Source organism: Bos javanicus, chromosome 13, assembly GCF_032452875.1.
Source record: "Bos javanicus breed banteng chromosome 13, ARS-OSU_banteng_1.0, whole genome shotgun sequence".
Lineage (NCBI taxonomy): Eukaryota > Metazoa > Chordata > Mammalia > Artiodactyla > Bovidae > Bos > Bos javanicus.
In genome coordinates, this window is record NC_083880.1 from 76,772,076 (window position 1) to 76,790,828 (window position 18,753).

Sequence of the window (18,753 nt, forward strand, 5' to 3'; positions counted from 1 at the left end):
CAGACCTTGGAGATATTGTGGGTTGGGTTCCAGACCATCACACTGAGGTGAGTCACGTGACTTTTCGGTTTCCCAGTGTATATAACAGTTGTATTTACACTATGCTGTGCTGTGCTTAGTCGCTCAGTTTTGTCTGATTCTGTGTGACCCCGTGGACTGTAGCCTGCCAGGCCCCTCTGTCCATGGGATTCTCCAGGCAAGGATACTAGAGTGGGTTGCCATGCCCTCCTCCAGGGGATCTTCCCGACCCAGGGATCGAACCCAGGTCTCCCGCATTGCAGGGTACTTACACTATACTTTGGTCTACCAAATGGGCAATAGCATTATGTCTTTAAAAAAAAAAAATGCACGTGCCTTAATTGAAAAATGCTCTATTGCTAAAGAGTGCTAACCATCATCTGGCAATGTAGGGTTGCCACAGACCTTCCATTTGTGAAAAAACACAGTATCTGTGAAGTGCAATACAGCAAAGCTCAGGGAAATGAGGCCTGGTTGTATGAGTTTCTGCACACCTCTTGTGTGCCAGAGCGCTGGGGGGGAAACATTCTGGTGGGTGTCCTCAGCCCAACGTGGCTTTGCACCATCCATTATGCCCTCCTGCCAAACCAGACCCAGCACTCAGTGACTCAGACCCAGCCTGATGGAAGAACATTCCTGTGGGGACATTCAGCTCCATCCTGGTTTCCTGCAAGGGGCCTGAAGCCCCAGTGAGGGTGAGAGCACAGGTGCCATTCCCCAGTGAGGAAAAGAGCAGAGGGCGGCGAGCGGGGCTGGTCGGGCCTCAAACTCACAGGCAGCAGAAAGACGCAACTGTGGATGCTCCAAACCTGAGGACGAAACTAGCGTCAGCACCTCTCATGGGAGGCTGGGGATGTATATTAACTGGAATCCTCCTTCATTCACTGATTCATTCCACCAAAGTCAATAAGGATTGGCAGAGCAACTAATATGTGCCAGCCGCTATGCCAGAAGCTGCAACACAGCTGTGAGTATGGCAGGCCCAGCGCCTGCCCTCCTAGAACCTGCCATCTAATCAGAGCAGACAGACAATTTCTTATTGTTGCAGTTGTTGTTTAGTTGCTAAGTCATGTCTGACTCTTTCCAACGCCATGGACTATAGCCTGCCAGGCTCCTCTGTCCATGGTATTTCCCAGACAAGAATATTGGAGTGGGTCACCATTTCCTTTCTCCAGGAGATCTTCCTGACCCAGGGATTGAACCCAGGTCTTCTGCATTGGCAGGCAGATTCTTTACTGCTGAGCCACCAGGGAAGCAGACAGATAATACATGAGTTTAAAAATACCCAAAAGTAAATGAAATAAAGAATGGGATCTGTAGCATAGCAGAGGGAAATAGCGTGCTGTGTTAGGGAGCCCATAAGCGATGCTATTTTTACTCAATGAGGAAGGCTTCTCAGAGGAGGTGGTTTCAACTGAGACCTGAATAGTGGAAAGGAAGCAGCTACGGAAGAGTCAGGTGGGAAGAGGGTTCCAGGCAGATAAAGTGACCAAGTGCAAAGTTCCTGTGGTGGGAACAAGGAACGAGACCAGGGAGCCTGAGGAAGAGAAAGAAGGCGCTGGCGGCTGACCGTCAGTCCAGTGAGGCTGGGGACAGGAGGCGGGGGGAGACTGGAGAGGTCTGAGACCCCTGCTGCCTGTTCAGCTCCCCCAGGAGGCCTTGGTGGTGTTGGAGGAGCTGGAGGCACTGGAATCAATCCCTCCGGGTTCAAACCCTAAGGCTACATGAACTCAGGCTGGGCACATCACACTCTTGGCCTCTGCTTTCTCATCTGTAAAATCGGATTAAGAATTGTCCTCTTCTCCCAGGCACCATGAGAACTGATGAGGTTTAGTGATCAGAATTCTTGTCCAACGGGGCTGAGCCGTCCTCCCGGTCTCAGCCACTCATTCAGTGATTCATTCCAGTCAAGCCAACACGTACGGCTTGGGCAGGTGCCACAACTGCCGTGCACCAGGCCCCGTGCTCTTAGCGCACAGTAGGTACTCGAGGCAGCGCTGCTACCAGGGTCTGCAGCCGCTCCCAATCTGCCAGGCCTCGGGTGCGTTTCCTCTCCCTCCACCTTGGCGACAGGCCCAGCCTTTGGGACACGCGGTGGGGGCAGTCCAGGGCCAGCACTGAAGTCACGCCCTCCTCTAGGAGCTTTATGTCCAGAGGGGAAGACCGCCAGAGACTGGGGAGGCTGCTTTGTCATTAGAAGGCCCTTCCCACCACACTCCAATGCCCTGGGGTCCCTACTAGATGAGACGGACAAGAATCCCTGCCCTTGAAGGGCAGGAGACAGAAAATGAACAAATAAACACATGGCAGGTTTCGGCCAGGTGAGAAAAAATTAAAAGGGTGAGGGGACAGGGTAAGAGCAAAGAATGGAGGGTGTGGTGACATTCGAGCAGCCTGAATGAGGGGGCAAAGCATGAGGCCGCCTGGGGGAGTCACACGTGCAAAGACCCTGGGGCAGCCCCCTCACGGCAGGAAGGCAGCCAAGCACCTTCTACTTGCTCACGATGACCACCCTTTCCTTAGTAAGACCTCTTCAACCTTTCACTCCCCTGACCCTATTTCTGCCAGGTCCTACCAGATTCTCCCATGGTGCACCTGGGCAGAGAGCCTATGAAATCCAGTGACCGCTGTAGTTCCCACCCGCTAAACGTATGACGTTGCTACCACTGCCCTGGATTCAGCAGTATTTCTGAGCTGTGCGACCGCAGGCAGGTCACTTAACTCTCTGAGTCCATCCCGTCTTCTGTAAAATCAGGCCTCAGTAGTACCTGTCTTAAAGGGCTGGCATGTGAATTACAGGAGACAACACCTTTACGCAAAGTGACGCAAAGTGCTGAGAGATCAACACGTGAGAGATTCTGAACGTTGCTATTGGTCCTCCAGAGAAGTCTAGGAGAGGCTTCTAGAAGATCAGCAGTCCTTTCTGAGGAACTGAGTTCTCCCAAATATAGGTGACAGAATCAATGCACAGAGGACAGGGCTTTGCCCAAGGCCACACAGCACACCCGGGGACCCCGACTTGGGCCCTGCTGCCCTCCCCTGTCCACTCCCAGTCCTCTGGGCGGTGTTACTAGTGCCAGAGAGGGGCAGCTTTCAGCAGTGATCCACCTCTCCTCAAAGTTCCAAAACCCTGGAGGCTTGAGGCTTGAGACGAGAAGCCTTTGCAGTTGTCCTCAGAGGTTTGGCCAGGACGACCTGGTCCACAGCTCCACCTGGTGGTCAGGGCTCCCCGCCATGGCGGAGGGCACATCACTATTAATAATTTCAGGTTCCTGATCACGCCCTCATGAACATCTGTTTTACAGTTTACATCCTTCTCACACATCCAATTGCAAGAGAAGAAAGACAGGACAGGAGGAAAAACATAAGAGAAAATATAAAAATAAACAGTCTAGCTCACAGACATGTATTATGGGACAAAGAAAAACAAAAAGCTAGGAAGGAAAGAAAACCGATGGGAAAGAGACCAAAATAATCAAGAAAGAGACAGAAATAAAGGGGGGGGGGGGGGAATTTGACCAAGAAAAAGAGAAAATATCCACACCAAGTCAGGCCAAGCCCAGACCAGAAGGGCAGAGGATAGGACCCATATTGCAGACAGTCGCAGCCACCGCTGCCTCTGTCCCAAAGTGTGCACCCAGAACAAGTGTTTGGGTGGGAAGCCAGGCAGGCAGGAGCTGGCAACACTCAAGCCCTGGGGGTTCTGGACAGGACACGGTCCCTAGCGCCACCTGCTGGACAGATGGGGTACCACGTCTATCCCCAGGAAGTTAGATTTGGATGCAAATATCTCCATTTCTCAGAGAAGGAAACTGAGATGGTAACTTGTTACGAGATGGTCACTCAGCAAGTACAGCAGCCTGCCAGGTACAGATGTCTGAAGATGTGTGACCTCAAAGGTCTCAGCCCAGGCCCTCCCCGTCCTCAACAATCCAGCCCAGTCCAAGAACAAGGCCAGGTGCAGAGCATGTGGTTAGAGGCATGTGCTTTGGCCACACGCAGCTAGGATATGGGCTGCTGGCTCTGACAGTGATGAGCCTTCTTTTTTGTTGTTTATCAGTGGTTCACTGACACCCAGCACTGGGCCAGAGCTGGGACAGAGCAGATACCATGGATGTGACTCCTGCTCTCGGGGTGCTTCACTGATGGCAAAGAACGGTAAATAGAGAAGCAGTTACATTTAGATACAATCACAAAGTGGCCAACACACTCCATACCACCTTTGGCTTTCCGAGTGGCCCCCAACATAGCCCACACCAAGGGACTGTGTCTAAGTCAGCGCCATTTGACAGGTGGATAAACTGAGAAGCGGGAGAGCAGAGAACCGGGGGTCGAGAGACTCACCAGCTGCAGGGACTCGCCCATCTCTCGATGCTCCGTTGGTCAGCGCAGCCACTCTTGGTCACCAGTTCCTCCCTCAGCCAACATCGCCATGGCAACTCCAGAGCCAAAGATCTGGAGATTCAGGAGGCCAGCACTGGCCAAGCTCGCCCAGGTAGGGCCATCCCAGAGACGAGCAATCAGGTAAAGGAGTGTGTTAGGCCGGGTGGGAGATGGAAAACTGACTTTGCCCAAAGGCAGTGGCCACGCCTCAGCTTCAGGTGATGTGTGACCAGGCAGGATACATGGTCCCACAAGGGCCACTGGGACCAGAGTGTCTGAATTTTCAAAAGAAACCCAAATTCAGGATTTGGAAGTGAAAGCTGCTGGTTCTTGAGCTTCTAATTCAAAATATCAGGAAAACGAAAACAAAACCACATCAGTTTCCAAGTTTCAGCTTGCTCACTGCCAGTTTAAGACGTCTGGTCATTTACAAAACACCCCTTCTCTGTAACAGGCCTTGATGCTCCACTTTGTACCGAGAAAGGCCTTCCAGAGCAAGAAACAGCCCCAGGCTTCCACCCCATTTGCTGATGCAGCTCTGTTGTCTGAGAAGGAAGGTGACTTGCTCAAGGCTGAAGAGACCCTAATTCTCAGTTCCAAACCAAAGCTGCCCGTGTCCATCACTGCAGGAAAACTCACTCATCTTGCTGCAGGCCCTCTGGGTGCAAAACAGGGAGACACTTCTGCTTCCTGTAAGTGTCTGCCTGGAGGAAGGCAGCAAATCCTCCCTGTTGACCCCAAATATATATCGAGGTGATGGCTCTCCCCTTAGAGTGATTTTCCCGGGATCCAAATACAGGCTTCAGATAATTCAAGTAATCAGTCCATCACTGTGCCCCAAATCCCACCAGGATCTACTCTCATTTATAACGTTATTGAGTCTTTCGAAACCTGTAATTGAAAGACACGAGGCTCTTTCCGGGAGAGACCCAGAGCCTGGGTCTGGAGAGAATAAGCTCTGAGAGCTAGTTTGGAAGGAAAAGAGATGAAAAGAGAAGGGGCTCTCGTCCAAAATGGCAGGACTCAGGGAAGGCCCAAGCGCGCCCATGAGAGTGAGGGCTTCAAGAGGAAGGCACCCTCAAAGAAGCCTTTCACAGAGCTCAGTGTTTTCCAAAGTGTGGGAAAGGAGGGAAGAGAGAGGGATGGGGAGGGAAGGAACAGGGTAGGGAGGAGGGAGGGAGACGGGGAAAGGCATGGGGCAGACAATTCAGGCCTGAGGATTAGATTTCTCTGCCTGGGCAGACAGACCCAGGCAGCTTCATAAAGATGGCTCAGGGCCTTGGCAGGTGAGAACCCGTGGACAGCCTTGGGACCTAGACACAGGACCCAGTGTGAGGTACCATATCTGCATGGCTCTGTTCTGATTGGCCCGTGTGTGGCCAGTGTGAATTCTGATTGGCCAGGAACCAGCCAACCATGTGTTGAGCATTTGGAGCTCCACTCCCGTGGGATTCCGGACCGAATGGCCCTTGCAGGTTGGGGTGATGGATGGCCCATCCCTCAGACCACCTTGATCCTCGGGCACACGTGAGACAGGGAGTCCTGGCAGGACACCAGCAGGAGGCAAGGGAATGCCTAGAGAAATAGTCCCTTTTTTCCACCATCACACTGAAATGAGTACTCAGAACCCAAAACAAAGGCGAAATACACATACATAAAGACAGTCATTTTCTTGGCCCATCTGAGATGCAGACCCACCGCGCGATCTCGGGTAGTCCTCACCACTCCCCTGCAGAAAATATATACATACTACCCTCATTTTAGAGGAGGAAACTGAGGTTCAGTGTGGTAACTCACGGTACCAATGGAACCGTCCTCCGCGCCATCTTCACGGCCGTTGCTTACTCTGCCTATGACACGTGCAGGCTCAACCATCCCCAATGCCACCAGGGTCACCCCCGAAGGAACCCACCACAGATCAGGATCTTTGTATTATAAACCAACTTTTAATAATAATAAAAAAATCTATCATGAATTGAATGAGAAGATCTGTACATTGTAAAGTAAACCAGTGCACAACGCCCTTGTCCGCAGGGAACCCTCTCCCTTTCTGCCATGGGGGTCCTATATTTGTATCAGGCCACCTCTGTCCAGCGACAAGCTCACCTCTTGCAATCTGATGCAGGGTGGCAAGAGAGGGAAGGTGACTCCTGGGGATTCAGGGAGCCAAGATGTTGATGCGGCTTCAAGCCTGCAGGGCAGAGGGAAACCTACACCTGATTTCACCCATCAGCCAAGGCTGGAAAGGCATGTCCCTGCTGGTGACAGGAGCTGGAGGGGACAAACTCCAGGGGTGGGGAGGGTGGGGAAGGGGGCCGGACAGGGGGTAGATCCTGTGTAGGTTCCTGTGCCCTGGTGGGCAGGGTAGCTTCCTGTCTCTCTGGCTGGCTGAGAAGTCCCAAATGCCCTGCTGCTGCCTTGCTCTGGATTAACATTAAAAAATAAATTACAGAAGCCACCACTCAGGGTTTGCCAGCAGCTCCTCTACCACAGAGGACAGACACTGGTGTGGGACTGCCTCTCCAGTGGATGGTTCAACTGCCTCCAGCCCCCAGGCCTGGCCCAGCCACCTCTGAAACCCTTGGAGCCAGTCATTCGAAGAACAAAGTGATTCACCCTAATACAGGCCAACGGCTAGAGAAGTGAAGGTGGGTGGGGAAAGGAACCCTAGTTGATACCTGTAAGCAAGATCTTAAGACCCTAATACTTAAAAAGATGAAATACTGACATTTTTTGAATTTTCAATAATTTAGTTTTTTTTTTTCTTTTTTTTTAGTAGAACTGGGAAAAGTTGTCAATACTACTTTATGTTGGTCCCCTGTTAGACAATATAGCTTTCTTTGAAATTTAAAACGCAAATATATACTCACACAACCTGGGGGGCGGTGGGGCGGGGGACGGGGTGAGGTGGGAATCTCAACACAACCAATGACAACATAAAAATCCCAAAATAAACCATAGAGAGTTCACGCCATATAAATAAAGTGGGGCAAATCTTGTGCCCTAGGCTGATGGCTCCAGTTCTAATGGCGTTGATAGAGGAAGCCAGGGTGGCTTTCAACCGTCCTCTTGGTAATAAGTGTTGTGCCCTGTCCCTCTGTCTTTCCTGGCAGAGGTCTGGCTTTTCTGAGTCCATTGGGGAGGTTAGTACAGGGTTAGAGGGGGATCTGGAAGCTAAGGTGAGGAAGAGACACGTGTGGTCACCTGGAATGTGGGCTTAGAAGGAAACCAGGGGTTTCCAAAGTGCAGGTTGAGTCATCCCGAGGGAGTTGGGGCCACGGGCCTCCAGCTGCAGCGCCCCTGACATCTCCCCTGTGTCCTGGGGACTTCTGGACAGGAGCCCAGGCCCTGGAGGCACCCATCAGTTCTGTGGGTCCCCAGGACCCCCTCTGGCTTCTGGCAGAAGTGTGGAGAATGTGCTGGGCCAGGGCCAATCTCCAGTTCATCCACGAGTCAGGGCACCGTTTATCCTCCCAGGAGGTGACATGATGGAGGAGGCCGGGCAGATCTCGAGGCAGGCGGAGTGGAGGCCTTGGGCCAGCTCTGGAGAAGGCCACGTGGCCCCCTGTGTCCTTGTGAACCCCGGCTCCAGAGGATGCAGCCGGGCATCAGGCACCTCGGCGTTTAGAGGTCTCCATCCACCGGTGGCTGGCAGAGGCGGTAGAGCCTGGTGGATGGAGGTGAAGAGGATGAGGGGCAGCCATGGCCCATTATTATTATCGTCGCAACATGTGATTTATGTGAACGTGCAATCATGCCCAGAAAGCAAAACTCAGCAGGTGTAAAAAGATGCAGAGTAAAAAATTACTGAGGTCGCCCACACTCTGCTCCAGCAGGCCAGTCCCCGCCCCTCAGCAGTCTTGCTCCCTCCAGACTGGCAAGGGGTTTACACATACAACGCAAACACATGCACCCGTGTGTGTCAAGATACGCATGTGGGTATGTGATTACACGTGTGGTTATCTGTGCATTTTTCCACACTAATGGTGGCCAAGTAGACCCAGCACTCTGCCCCTGGAGTTTTTCATTTAATACATCTTGGGGGCTTCTCCCTGCAGCACGTGCAGACCTGCCTTGGCTTTCTTTCTGCACTGGGAGGATTCTGAGCCCCACCTTCAAGTAAGAAGGAGTCACTAAGAGGTTTCAAGCAGGAGAGAGCATATATGCCGTGCGAGAAGGATGGCAGGGGGACCAGACAGGAGATGGCCACAGAGACACAGACAAGACAGGGAAGCAGGAAGGCACAGGGGTCAGGAAGGGGATGGTCTGGGTTCAGAAGGGCAGCTCTGATTCTGTGTGTTAGCTGTGTGACCTCGGACAAGATACTTAACCTCTCTGGGCCTCACTGTCCCCACTGCCCATGGCAGATAACACGAGTACCTTGCTCACAGAGTTGTTGTTTAAGCAAATAAGTCAACATAGGTAAAGAGATGGGAATGGTGCCTGGAGCAGGGGAAGTGACATAGAAAAGCATTTAAGGGACTTCCCTGGGGGTCCAGTGGCTGGAACTCCACACTCCCAATGCAGGGGGCCCAGGTTCAGTCCCTAGTAGGGGAACCAGATCCCACACACCGCAACTAGGAACACACAAGTAAGGATCTCGCACGCCACAGCTAAAGATCCTGCCTACCATGATGAGGATTCCACACGCGGCAACCAAGACCCAGGACAGCCAAACTCATAAAAAATAAAGAAATAAATTTTTGAAAAGTATTTAAAAGCAACACGGGCCAAGAGTGCAGGCAAAAGCTACTGGAACACATGGAAGATCTGTATGAGTTCTTGTATTGCTCCAACACCGTTTCCTAAGTCTTGACAATGTCCTGTGGTTACATGAGACATTATCCTGGTGGGGGGGGCGGGGCATTGCTCCATGAAGGACCCCTGAAAACTCCGTACTATTTTTCTAACTTCTTGTGGTCAAACTATTTCAAAATAAAAAGTTATTTAAAAAGTGTGGGCTGATGTCAAAAGCAAATCAGGACAGTGTGGATGGAGAAAGAAAATGCACTAAAATGAATTATTCCTAGGACAGGGGGCTGCGCACAGTGCTATGAGAAGGTCTGACACTGACTCGGAGACGACGAGGCCATGAGGACAGGAAGAAGCAGGTGGGCTGAGGGCTCTGAGGGCAGCAGAGAAGCAGCACTGGGTGAGCAAGTTTGGGGGGGTGGGGCACACAGATCATTGCCCCACACTTCACTTGGGACCGGCCTCACTTTCCCAGCCAAAGTGGGAGCCCTGGGAGGTAACAGACTAAGTCCTATTTGCCATTTCCCAAAGTAGGGGATCCCATAAATGAGAGGGGAGGACCCATCTGAATGCCAGGGCGTCTGTCTGCGGTGAGGCTAACCCCAAGGAAGGGAGCAGAGGGAAGGGGTGGAGGGGAACAGCCACTCACCGCGGGGCGCCCTGGGGCACCTGGTCCTTGACCCGGAGGTTTTTGGCCAAAATCTCCACCCTGGGGCCCTGGAAAGAGAGAACAGTGAGGGCCCAGCTGTCTCTTCGTGGAGCGCAGGGCGCTTGAGGAGGTGTGTGGGTGTGGGTGGGTGACTGGGAGATCCCCAGAAGCTAAGATCTGCAGCCCCTCCAGAGGGGACACGGTCATCAGCCCCATCCCCAGGTGGCCCCTCATCCCACCTGGGCTGTGAGCCCACCACGCCCAGGCCTGGGCACCTCCCCTGCAGTCTGACAGGGCCCTGGGGCCTAGACACCTTACCTGCTTCCGCATGATGTCTGTGGCCTGCATGATGCACTTGGGCAGCAGCCCGTGGCTCCGCGCCAGGATGGCCGCCTGCTCCAGGGAGAGGCTCAGGGTGCTCCTGCAGTGGGGTGGCAAGGGGTGGGGGGCAGCACGTGAGACGTGGGCGACGTCCTGCCCCACACACAGCACCCAAAACCCCGATCGGAGCAGCAGGGACAACGGACAGAAGCGAGAGAGTGGTCTAGCCCGGCTCCAACCAAGACGGGCGCCCATTCTTGCCCGTGTTCTATGGATGCTCCAGCAGAACCAGACGGCTCAGCCGCTCGGTCACGCCAACCAGAGTCAGGGGGCTGGGAAGTTCGGCAGCTCTCCCAGGACCACCTTCCCCTGAGGTCCCATCTCACAGAGGACAAACTGAGGCCGAGAGTGGGCCATGGCCTTGTCTGGGCTCAACAGGGAGCGGAAGAACCAGGTTTCGAAACAGGCCTCATCTCCCATCTTGGGGCCCCAACCCGCAGAGGCACGCCCAGCCCCCTCCCAGCCACGCCCTCCTTCACCCCACGCTGGGGCCCCACCCGCCTAGAGGTCCGGCCACGCCCCCTCCGCCGACTGTGCATCCGCGCACCTCTGCATGCCGGTGGCGCACATGGCGATCTGGCAGGCCCCCAGGCGGTAGCAGAGCTCGGAGGAGATGGGGATGAGGCCGGCGCCCAGGCTCCCGGCAGCACCAGGCTTGGGGTGGACCAAGGACTTCATGAGGCGGCAGAGCTCATCCAGGGCGTTGATGGGGCGAATCAGCTGCGAGGTGCACACGCCGGGAAGGTCAAAGGAGGTCCCCCACCCGGCCTTCTGCCCCAGTCTTCACCTCCGATCAAGCTCCATCACAGCAGCTGTCTTCCCCACTCTGTCACCGGGTGACTGAGCCAGAATTCTTCCACGACCCCTGCGGCTGCCCCACAAGCTGGCATTCGGCACGCACAGTATGGTTCAGGCCTTATCCTCCCATCGAATTCTCTTCACCTGCACAGGTGAAGCCAAGAGCCAGCGCCCCTCCCCGTCCTCTCTAAACGGCAGCCTCTCCCCATCCCCGTCCTCTCTAAACGGCAGCCTCTCCCCCCGGGAACAGTCAGTGCCCCCACTCTCCACCCCCTGCTCCCCGGCTTGTCGGGCATTGCCAATGCAGGCACAGAACTCTGGCCAAGGCTTTCTGTGTCATCTTAAGACTCTGCCAGCAGACTACAAACCCCCAAAGGGCCGTGCCCCCCCCTTCTCCTGGAGCCCCAGCCTCACAGCCTGAGGCCAGGAGCCCCCATAGTACCCTCAGAACTGAGGCCCAGTAGTGCCTGGGCAGAGGGAGAAAGGCCTGGAGCACGGAGGGGATGGGGTGGGTCAGGGGTTGGGGGGGGAACAGCCCCTAGACGGCCGAGTGTGACACACAGGAGCGTGGCTGCAACAGCCAGATCTTTCCATTACTCAGGATAGGCCAGAAGCCTCTGTTTTATGGGAAATCTTCTGACTTTTAAATGCTGGCAACAAATAGGAAACAAACAAAAAGAACACTGCATGGCCATATCCGGCGTGGGGCTCTAGCCCCAGAATGATGCTGCAAGGAGTGGGTGCCAGGGAGAACACATCATCTAAGGAATTCTAAAGCGGGTCAGGGAGAAATTGGAATTTCTAGAATGGGGAGGGTGCTGGGGACCCCAGGAGACGTCCTGGAGAAGGGACTGCAGAGGCAGTGTCCCAGCCAGCATTCTGGCTGGGTGTCACCCTGGTCACTGTCCAACCCGGCAAACCCCCGGCCCTGCCCAGATTCCACGGCAGGTGAGGGGAGAGGGGGCACACCTGGTCTATCTTCACCGCCGTGGTGCTGGCGTCCGTGGGCAGGTTAGACCGTTCCAGGTAAAATGCCCTGAAAGAGATGAGAAGTGTGAGGCTGGGGCCACCACACCCCCCATCCCATCCCCTTCTCCCGCCCCTGCCCCACCACAGCCTCTTTGTCTCCCAACAACTCAACGAAACGAATCAGGGAGAGTGGCTGACACAGCTCTCCATGCCCACAGTCACCTGTTCCTCCAACAGCCCAGGAGGAAGCAGGAAGGGTCCTCAAATGCCCCCTCCCCCGACTGCCCATCTGAATCAGCACCCCACTCTCTCTCCCGTGCTGGTGCGTCTCTCCTCTGACACCACCATCACTTGACATGTGACACTGCTCGTTTACTGGTTTATTGCTCATCTCCCCTTCTAGAATAGCACTCAGCCAAATGGTTGACATTTTAAGCTGTGTGGACCAGTCTGTCTCTCTAGAGATGCTATGCAGCTCTGCTGTTGCAGCACAAAAGCAGCCATAGACGATACATACACGGATGAACATGGCTGTGTGCTAATAAAACTTTATTGACAAAACGGGGTGGTGGGGTCCAGGGGCCATGGCTGCTCTAGAATCTACACTCCATCAAGAACAGGCTTTGTGCAGTCACTGCTGACTCCTAAGCAAGCACCCAGAACAGAGCCTGGCCCACAGAAGGTTTCAACTGACAGGTGCTGAAGGAAGGGATGAATGCAGATCACAGAGACCATATTTTAAATATTCAGCAAACGGCAGAGAACAGACCGATGGCACTGATCGATCCAAAGAGATGCCAGATGTAATAACAGAGGTGACTGTTCTCCCTGCACAGACGAATGAAAGTATCATTCTCCCATTTCCGAATGGTAAAGCTGGGCTAGGCCCGCTTACCACACCCTGACACCCTGGTGTCCTGCTTCTCAGCCCACCTTCTTCATGGCTGGAGAAGGTGACGCGGAAGGAGGAAGGGGCCAGAGTCAGGGTGGCAGGAGTGGGGCTCCTTCCTTGGGCCCAAGGCTTCCTCCTGGTGAATGTGACCCCTACTCTCCTCTTCTCCTTGGCGGGCGGTGGGAGGCGGGGGGGGCGTCTCCTCTGAGCAGGGCCAAGGCCCTGGGGTCACACCCCTCACTCACAGGCTCAAGGATCCTAGGGCCCCCGTCACAGCTCCCTCCCCCATGCAGAATGAAACAGGCATCTCCTCCCAGCTGGCAGGACCTGCTACGAAGCCAAGCAGACCCAGTTCAAAGCTCAGCTCAGCCAGTGTCTAGCTGCATCCCTTGGGTGTGCTCCCTGGGCCTCAGTTTCCCTCATCTGTAAAATGGGTTAGAAAGGTAACTACTGTGAGAATCTGAGGAGCTCGTGTAGGCAGAGGGACTGACACCCAGTAGGTGCTCAAGAAACGGCACTTTGCCCGCCCAGGCACTGGGGGCTCTCTGGTGCCTTCCACGCAAAGGCCCCCTCCAGGTGACAGTGTCCAGCCCTGTCCTGGCCCCAGCGCGAGGCCCACGCAGGTACCTGAGTTTGCGGTAATACTGCTGAACCTTCTCCAGAGACTGGGCATTGATCTCCTGCTGCAAATCTTCCACAGCCTGGCTGCCTGGAGGAGGCGAGACCTCCATGTTCTCCAGAGCTGTGAAAGGAGAAGACGGGCGAGGCAGGTGTTTGGCCCCCAGCGGGCACAGCCGTTCCCCCGTGGGGCCCCCACGGCCCGTCTCCGCAGCTCACCTTTCGTGAAGAGTACAGTGTGGAGCCTCAGGCTGGCCCCGCTCTCCAGGCGGGAGGGCAGCTTGGAGAAGTGGTAGCTGTCCAGGTAGAGGACGACCTTCAGCGCCTGCCGGCTGCCCTCGATGTGGTAGAAGACATTGGTATCTGTCGGGGGACATGGTGGCCCAGGGACACAGCTGTAAGGGCAGCTTCAGACCCTCCTTCAGACCTCAGAGCCACGGCTACAGGCCTCCCTGCCCTCCCGTCCAGGGGTGCCCCATGCTCAGAGGAGCAGCCTCTGACCTTCCTTTTTCCCCTCCCTCAACAGGTCTGTTTCCACTGCTTAATTCTTAAACCTGACACTGATTCTGTCCAGCTGGAGAGTCATCCACATTTGTCTTCAGAGCCTCACCAAGGTTCCTTGCACCCTCGCCCGGTAGCCCCGGGCCTCCACCGGGCAGAAGCTGCCTTCAAACAGCACCTGCACCTTGCTTACACCCATAGGGAAGAGCACGCGGCCGGGTGGCACTGGCACCCCATCCCATGTCTGTGCAGACATCACTAATCAATTGGTGATTCTCTCTGAGCCCAACTTGGCCTCTAGACAGGCAGCCACTGTCAACCAATTCCAACAGGCACCCGAAACAAAACTCACTGTCCAACTAGACTCCAGTCCACATATTCTCAACAGGGTGCTATTGCCTCTAAGGAGGTGAAAACTGGTTCTTATGGGGAAGGCAAAAAAGACATTATCCTTTCCATGTATAAAGCACAGACATACATACAATACCTAAACGGATATACAGTTTATCCATCATACTAAAACTTCATAGTGAGTGAAGTCGCTCAGTCATGTCCAATTCTTTGCGACTCCGTGGACTGTAGCCTGCCAGGCTCTTCCATCCATGGGATTTTCCAGGATAGAATACTAGAGTGGATTGCTATTTCCTTCTTCAGGGGATCTTCCCGACCCAGGGATGGAACCTGGGTCTCCCGCACTGCAGGCAGACTCTTTACTGTCTGAGCCACCAGGGAAGCCCCATGGGGGTGTGTGGCGATCAGCAAAAAATTGTCTAAATAGGATCTTCAGGGAGGTGATAAAAAACAACAACAATTAAAAAAAAAAAGGACCAGTGGTTCTCAAACTTTGCTGCTGCGTTCAGTTGCTAAGTCATGTCCAGCTCTCTGTGACCCCACACCAGGCTCCTTTGTCCTCCACTAGCTCACAGAGTCAGCTCAACTTTGTGTCCAGGTCTTCAAACTAGCTTCAAAATCACCAGGAGAACTTATTATCACAGATTTCTAGGCTCTACTTCCAGTTTTGGATTCAGGAAGTCCTGGATGGGGCCCAGAATTAGTTTTTCTAACAGTCCTCCAGGTGCTGGTCCAGGGATCACAGAGAACCATGGCTCTAGAACTGAGCCCAGCGGTTCTCAGTCCTGGCTGTACATTTAAGTTTCCTGGAAAACTTATCTAGAATCCCAATGTCCGGGATTCATCCCACAGACTGAATCCAAATTGCCAGGGCCAGGAGTAGGACCAAGCCTCAGTATCTGAAAAGCTCCCCGGGGTATCCCAGTGCAGTCAGGGCTGAGACTGGGCTAGACTGTGAGCTCCAGGAGGGCAGAAACCATGGCCACATCTCTCTCCACTGCAGCCCCAGAACCTAAAACTGAGCCTTACACACAGGACGTGCTCATAATTATAGGGATGTGGATGGATGGATGAGGGGGTGGATGGATGGGATGGTGGATGGATGGGGTAAATGGGTAGAGGGAGGTAGAGGGATGGGTGGGTGAATGAATACATGGATAGATAGATGGGTGGATGGATGAGTAGATTAATAAATGGATGAGTGCGTGGGCAAGCAGAAAGATGGGGGGAGGGAGGGAGAACGAAAGGAAAGAAGAAAATTATGGTGTTAAGTTCTTAGAAAATCTTAACACATCTTCATTCCAAAGAAGGTTATCTCTGGGAGTTTTCATTAAGAACTGGGTCCTGGCTGTTCTTCCCTCCTAAGTGCTGTTGGAGATGGCTGGGCTTATATGAAATGAGACCCCCTTCTTCCACATATGTTGGGAGCAGGCGGTTTGAAAGCACTGGGTCCCAGGTCAACCCTAGGCAGCTGGCCTGGTGGCAGAGGGAGGGGCAGGGTGACCCCAGAGCAGCCCCTTCCACCCCAGAACCCCGACTCTCTCAGTGGGGGTGGGAGGAATCACTCACTGGCCACACAGTTCTCATCCAGCTGCTTGAATGAGAAAGTGACGTTGTCCAGCTCCGAGAGGGTCACCCAGATGTCTTCCAGCATGGTCCGTTCCTCCTTCTGCAGGAGGAAGACAGGGTGGAGGAGTTTCAGACCCCACCCCTGCCCCGGGTTTTATTTCAAGATGCTGCGATTCAACTCCGGTTGACACACCAGGCTGTGGCCCTTCCAGGCAGGAGGTCCCGTGCAGGGCTCTCCAGAGCTGGATAGGAGATCATGTTCACTCCAGGCCTGTCCCACCTCTTCCAGGTCAGAGCCCACCTCTGCTCTAACGTGCCGGGTGGCTCTCTTTCCTGAGCCCTCCCACCAATCCCACTGAACCGTTCCAACCCAGCACCCAGTTCAGAGCCTGCATATCTTGTCGACTGATGAATTAACACACTGGGTCTCGGTGACCTCATCTAAGAGAAGGGAAGTGAGGGCTGGGTGTTCACGTCCAGAAATCAAGTGAGAAGGTATCTGCCATCAGGCGGGCGCCCGTCTGCAGCACTGGCCAGCAGAAGGAACCCCAAGGCCACACCTTCCCACTGGCCTGCAGTTGTGACTTCTCCTCCCACCTGGGAAAATGTCTAGGAGGCTCAGAGCTGCAGAAGCCAGGGGAGCTCCGGCCTGGGCATGCGGGTAGAGGAACAAATACCACAGAGCAGGTTTTTATTCCTGGGGGGCATTGGCTCTAAGTACCGGTACCCCACAATGCTGAGTCACTGGCTCTGCCATCACCCCCAGGGGCTGGTAGAAGGACCCACCCTGATACTGAGCCCTGAGAGTGAATAAGCAGGGCAACGAGGGATAAAAGAGAAGATGCAGAGAAAGCAGATCAGCTGGGGGAACTGGGCTTAGCATAGGACTCCCACAGTTCCCACCCGCTCCCTGGGCCTTAGTGTTCTCATCCTTAAAAAGTGGGTATAAAGGACCTGCCTTGGGGCTCCTGCAAGGGCTAAACCAGAAGCTACTTGCACCGAGGAAGTTCGCCTGGATCATCACAAACGCCTGCTCACGGGTCTCCCAGCCTTTGCCCTTACCCCGCAGCCCCAGGTGATCCTTTAAGTGCCAAAGTGAGATCCTGTCCCTCCTCTGCTCAAAACCCTCCCCTGGCTCCCACCCACTTGAAGGAACAGCCAAAGTCTTACAAGAGCCTTCGAGACCCGCACAGTCAGACCCCGGGGGGTTCTCAGGACTTGCCGCCCCTCCCTGGGCTCACTGTTCCAGCCACACTGGGAACCTTGTTGTTTCTCAAACACTGCGTGCCTGCTCCAGCCTCAGGGCCTTTGCACCTGCTGTCTTCTCTGCTTGGAGGGCTCCTCCCCAGGGTCCGATGGCTCATCCCCTCCCCTCCTTTGGTTCTTGGGTCAGAGGTCACCTTCTTTGTGAGGCTCCCGGTGGCCACCTTATCACACTTTCAACTGCCACTGCCCACAGCCCTTCCTGCCCCCTCCTCTGCTTAATTCTTCTCCTTCACCCTTATCACTATACATGAGGGTCTCTCAACTGCAGAACGACTGACACTTGGGGCCTAGATAATTCTCGGCTGGGGGCCGGGGTGGCTGAGCACCCTGGAGGAGCAGCCCCTCCCCTGGCCTCTACACACCAGACACCAGTACCTCCTCTTCGTCAACCGAAAACGTCTCCAGACATTGCCACGTGCCCCCTGGGGGCAGAACTGCCCCGGTGAGGACCAGAGGTCTACACCATCCGTGTCCTCGGCTACTTATCTTGATCTCCCCAAAGTCAGGATATAACATTCCTGATATAAGAACATGGTGCTGTGTGTCGAGCGCCGGGTCCCCGGTGCCTAGAACAGGGGCACCCAGCAGGTTCTCAGTGAGCCGCTGTGAATGAAGGAACGAGGAGCGTGACGGCGGAGCGCGCCCTCCCCGGGCCCCACTCACCACGGCTGGCGAGAGCAGGGACTGGCAGTGCAGCAGGACGCCCGTGGCCGCCACCTGCTCCAGCCACTTGCGGCTGGCGTCCCGGCTGCTCTCCTCGTACTCCCCGTTGTTGTTGTAGCGGTAGCTCAGGGCCGCCAGCAGCTGCTCGGAGAAGGCGCACACGGCGGCCACCAGGGCCTGGCAGAAGATGCCATCCCGCCGCAGCTGCAGCTCTGTGTCTGCGGGTGGAGGGGGCAGAGGGGCCACGCGGGGCCATCAGCAGGCTGGCACCCCGAGGCCCCGAGCTAGCCCCCTCTCCCCTAACCGGACCACCCATCTGGGCCCAACTTGCCAAAATTCTCTCCATCCCCCGGCACCAAAAGCCAACTCCTTTAAAAACTGACTCTCCTAAAGCAAGCCGATCTGTGTCAAAACTCAACTCTCTCAATGACCCCTCTGCCTATTTAAAAAAAAATAAAATAAAACAGGGGCTGCTCTGGTGGTCCAGTGATGAAGACGTCACCTTCCGATGTAGGAGGTTGGGGGGCGGCTAAGATCCCACGGGCCTCACGGCCAATAAACCAAAACATCAAACAGAAGCAATGTTGTGACAAATTTAGTAAAGACTTAAGAAAAAAAAAAGATCCTCATAAAAAAAAAAATCTTTAAAAAACAAACTTGTGATTTCCCTAACACTTGCCCCAAACCCCTACCTTCAGCTGTTACTTTATTTATTAGGAAATGTCTCAGCCTTGACTGAGAATGACAATGACAACAAGCTCCATGTTTGAAGAAAGGCAGTTTACTATTTTCTCTGTTTTTGAGAAGTACACTTTCTTCCTATCATCCCTCCCCCCTACCTCCAATTCCTTGGCCCCTGCCTGTGATGTGATTTGCAGAACTGGCCAATTTCAGGCAGTTGGTCATTTAGGGTTCTTATCTGATGCTGGGAGGGATTGGGGGC

General features: G+C 54.4%; 1 protein-coding gene across 2 annotated transcripts in view; it reads right to left on the reverse strand.

Moving 5' to 3' along the window:
- Nucleotides 1–6,325: 6,325 nt before the first annotated feature.
- The window catches only part of PREX1 (phosphatidylinositol-3,4,5-trisphosphate dependent Rac exchange factor 1), a 181,610-nt gene continuing 169,182 nt past the window's right edge, over nt 6,326–18,753 (reverse strand). For both annotated transcript variants that reach the window (XM_061437890.1, XM_061437889.1), the window contains 9 exons: nt 17,811–18,028; nt 15,882–15,981; nt 13,680–13,823; nt 13,470–13,584; nt 11,951–12,017; nt 10,731–10,903; nt 10,121–10,223; nt 9,803–9,870; nt 6,326–8,068 (listed from right to left, as the gene is read on the reverse strand). In XM_061437890.1, coding sequence (XP_061293874.1) covers nt 8,026–8,068; nt 9,803–9,870; nt 10,121–10,223; nt 10,731–10,903; nt 11,951–12,017; nt 13,470–13,584; nt 13,680–13,823; nt 15,882–15,981; nt 17,811–18,028 — 1,031 coding nt within the window. In that variant the 3' untranslated portion in view covers nt 6,326–8,025. The remainder of the gene's footprint in view (nt 8,069–9,802; nt 9,871–10,120; nt 10,224–10,730; nt 10,904–11,950; nt 12,018–13,469; nt 13,585–13,679; nt 13,824–15,881; nt 15,982–17,810; nt 18,029–18,753) is intronic.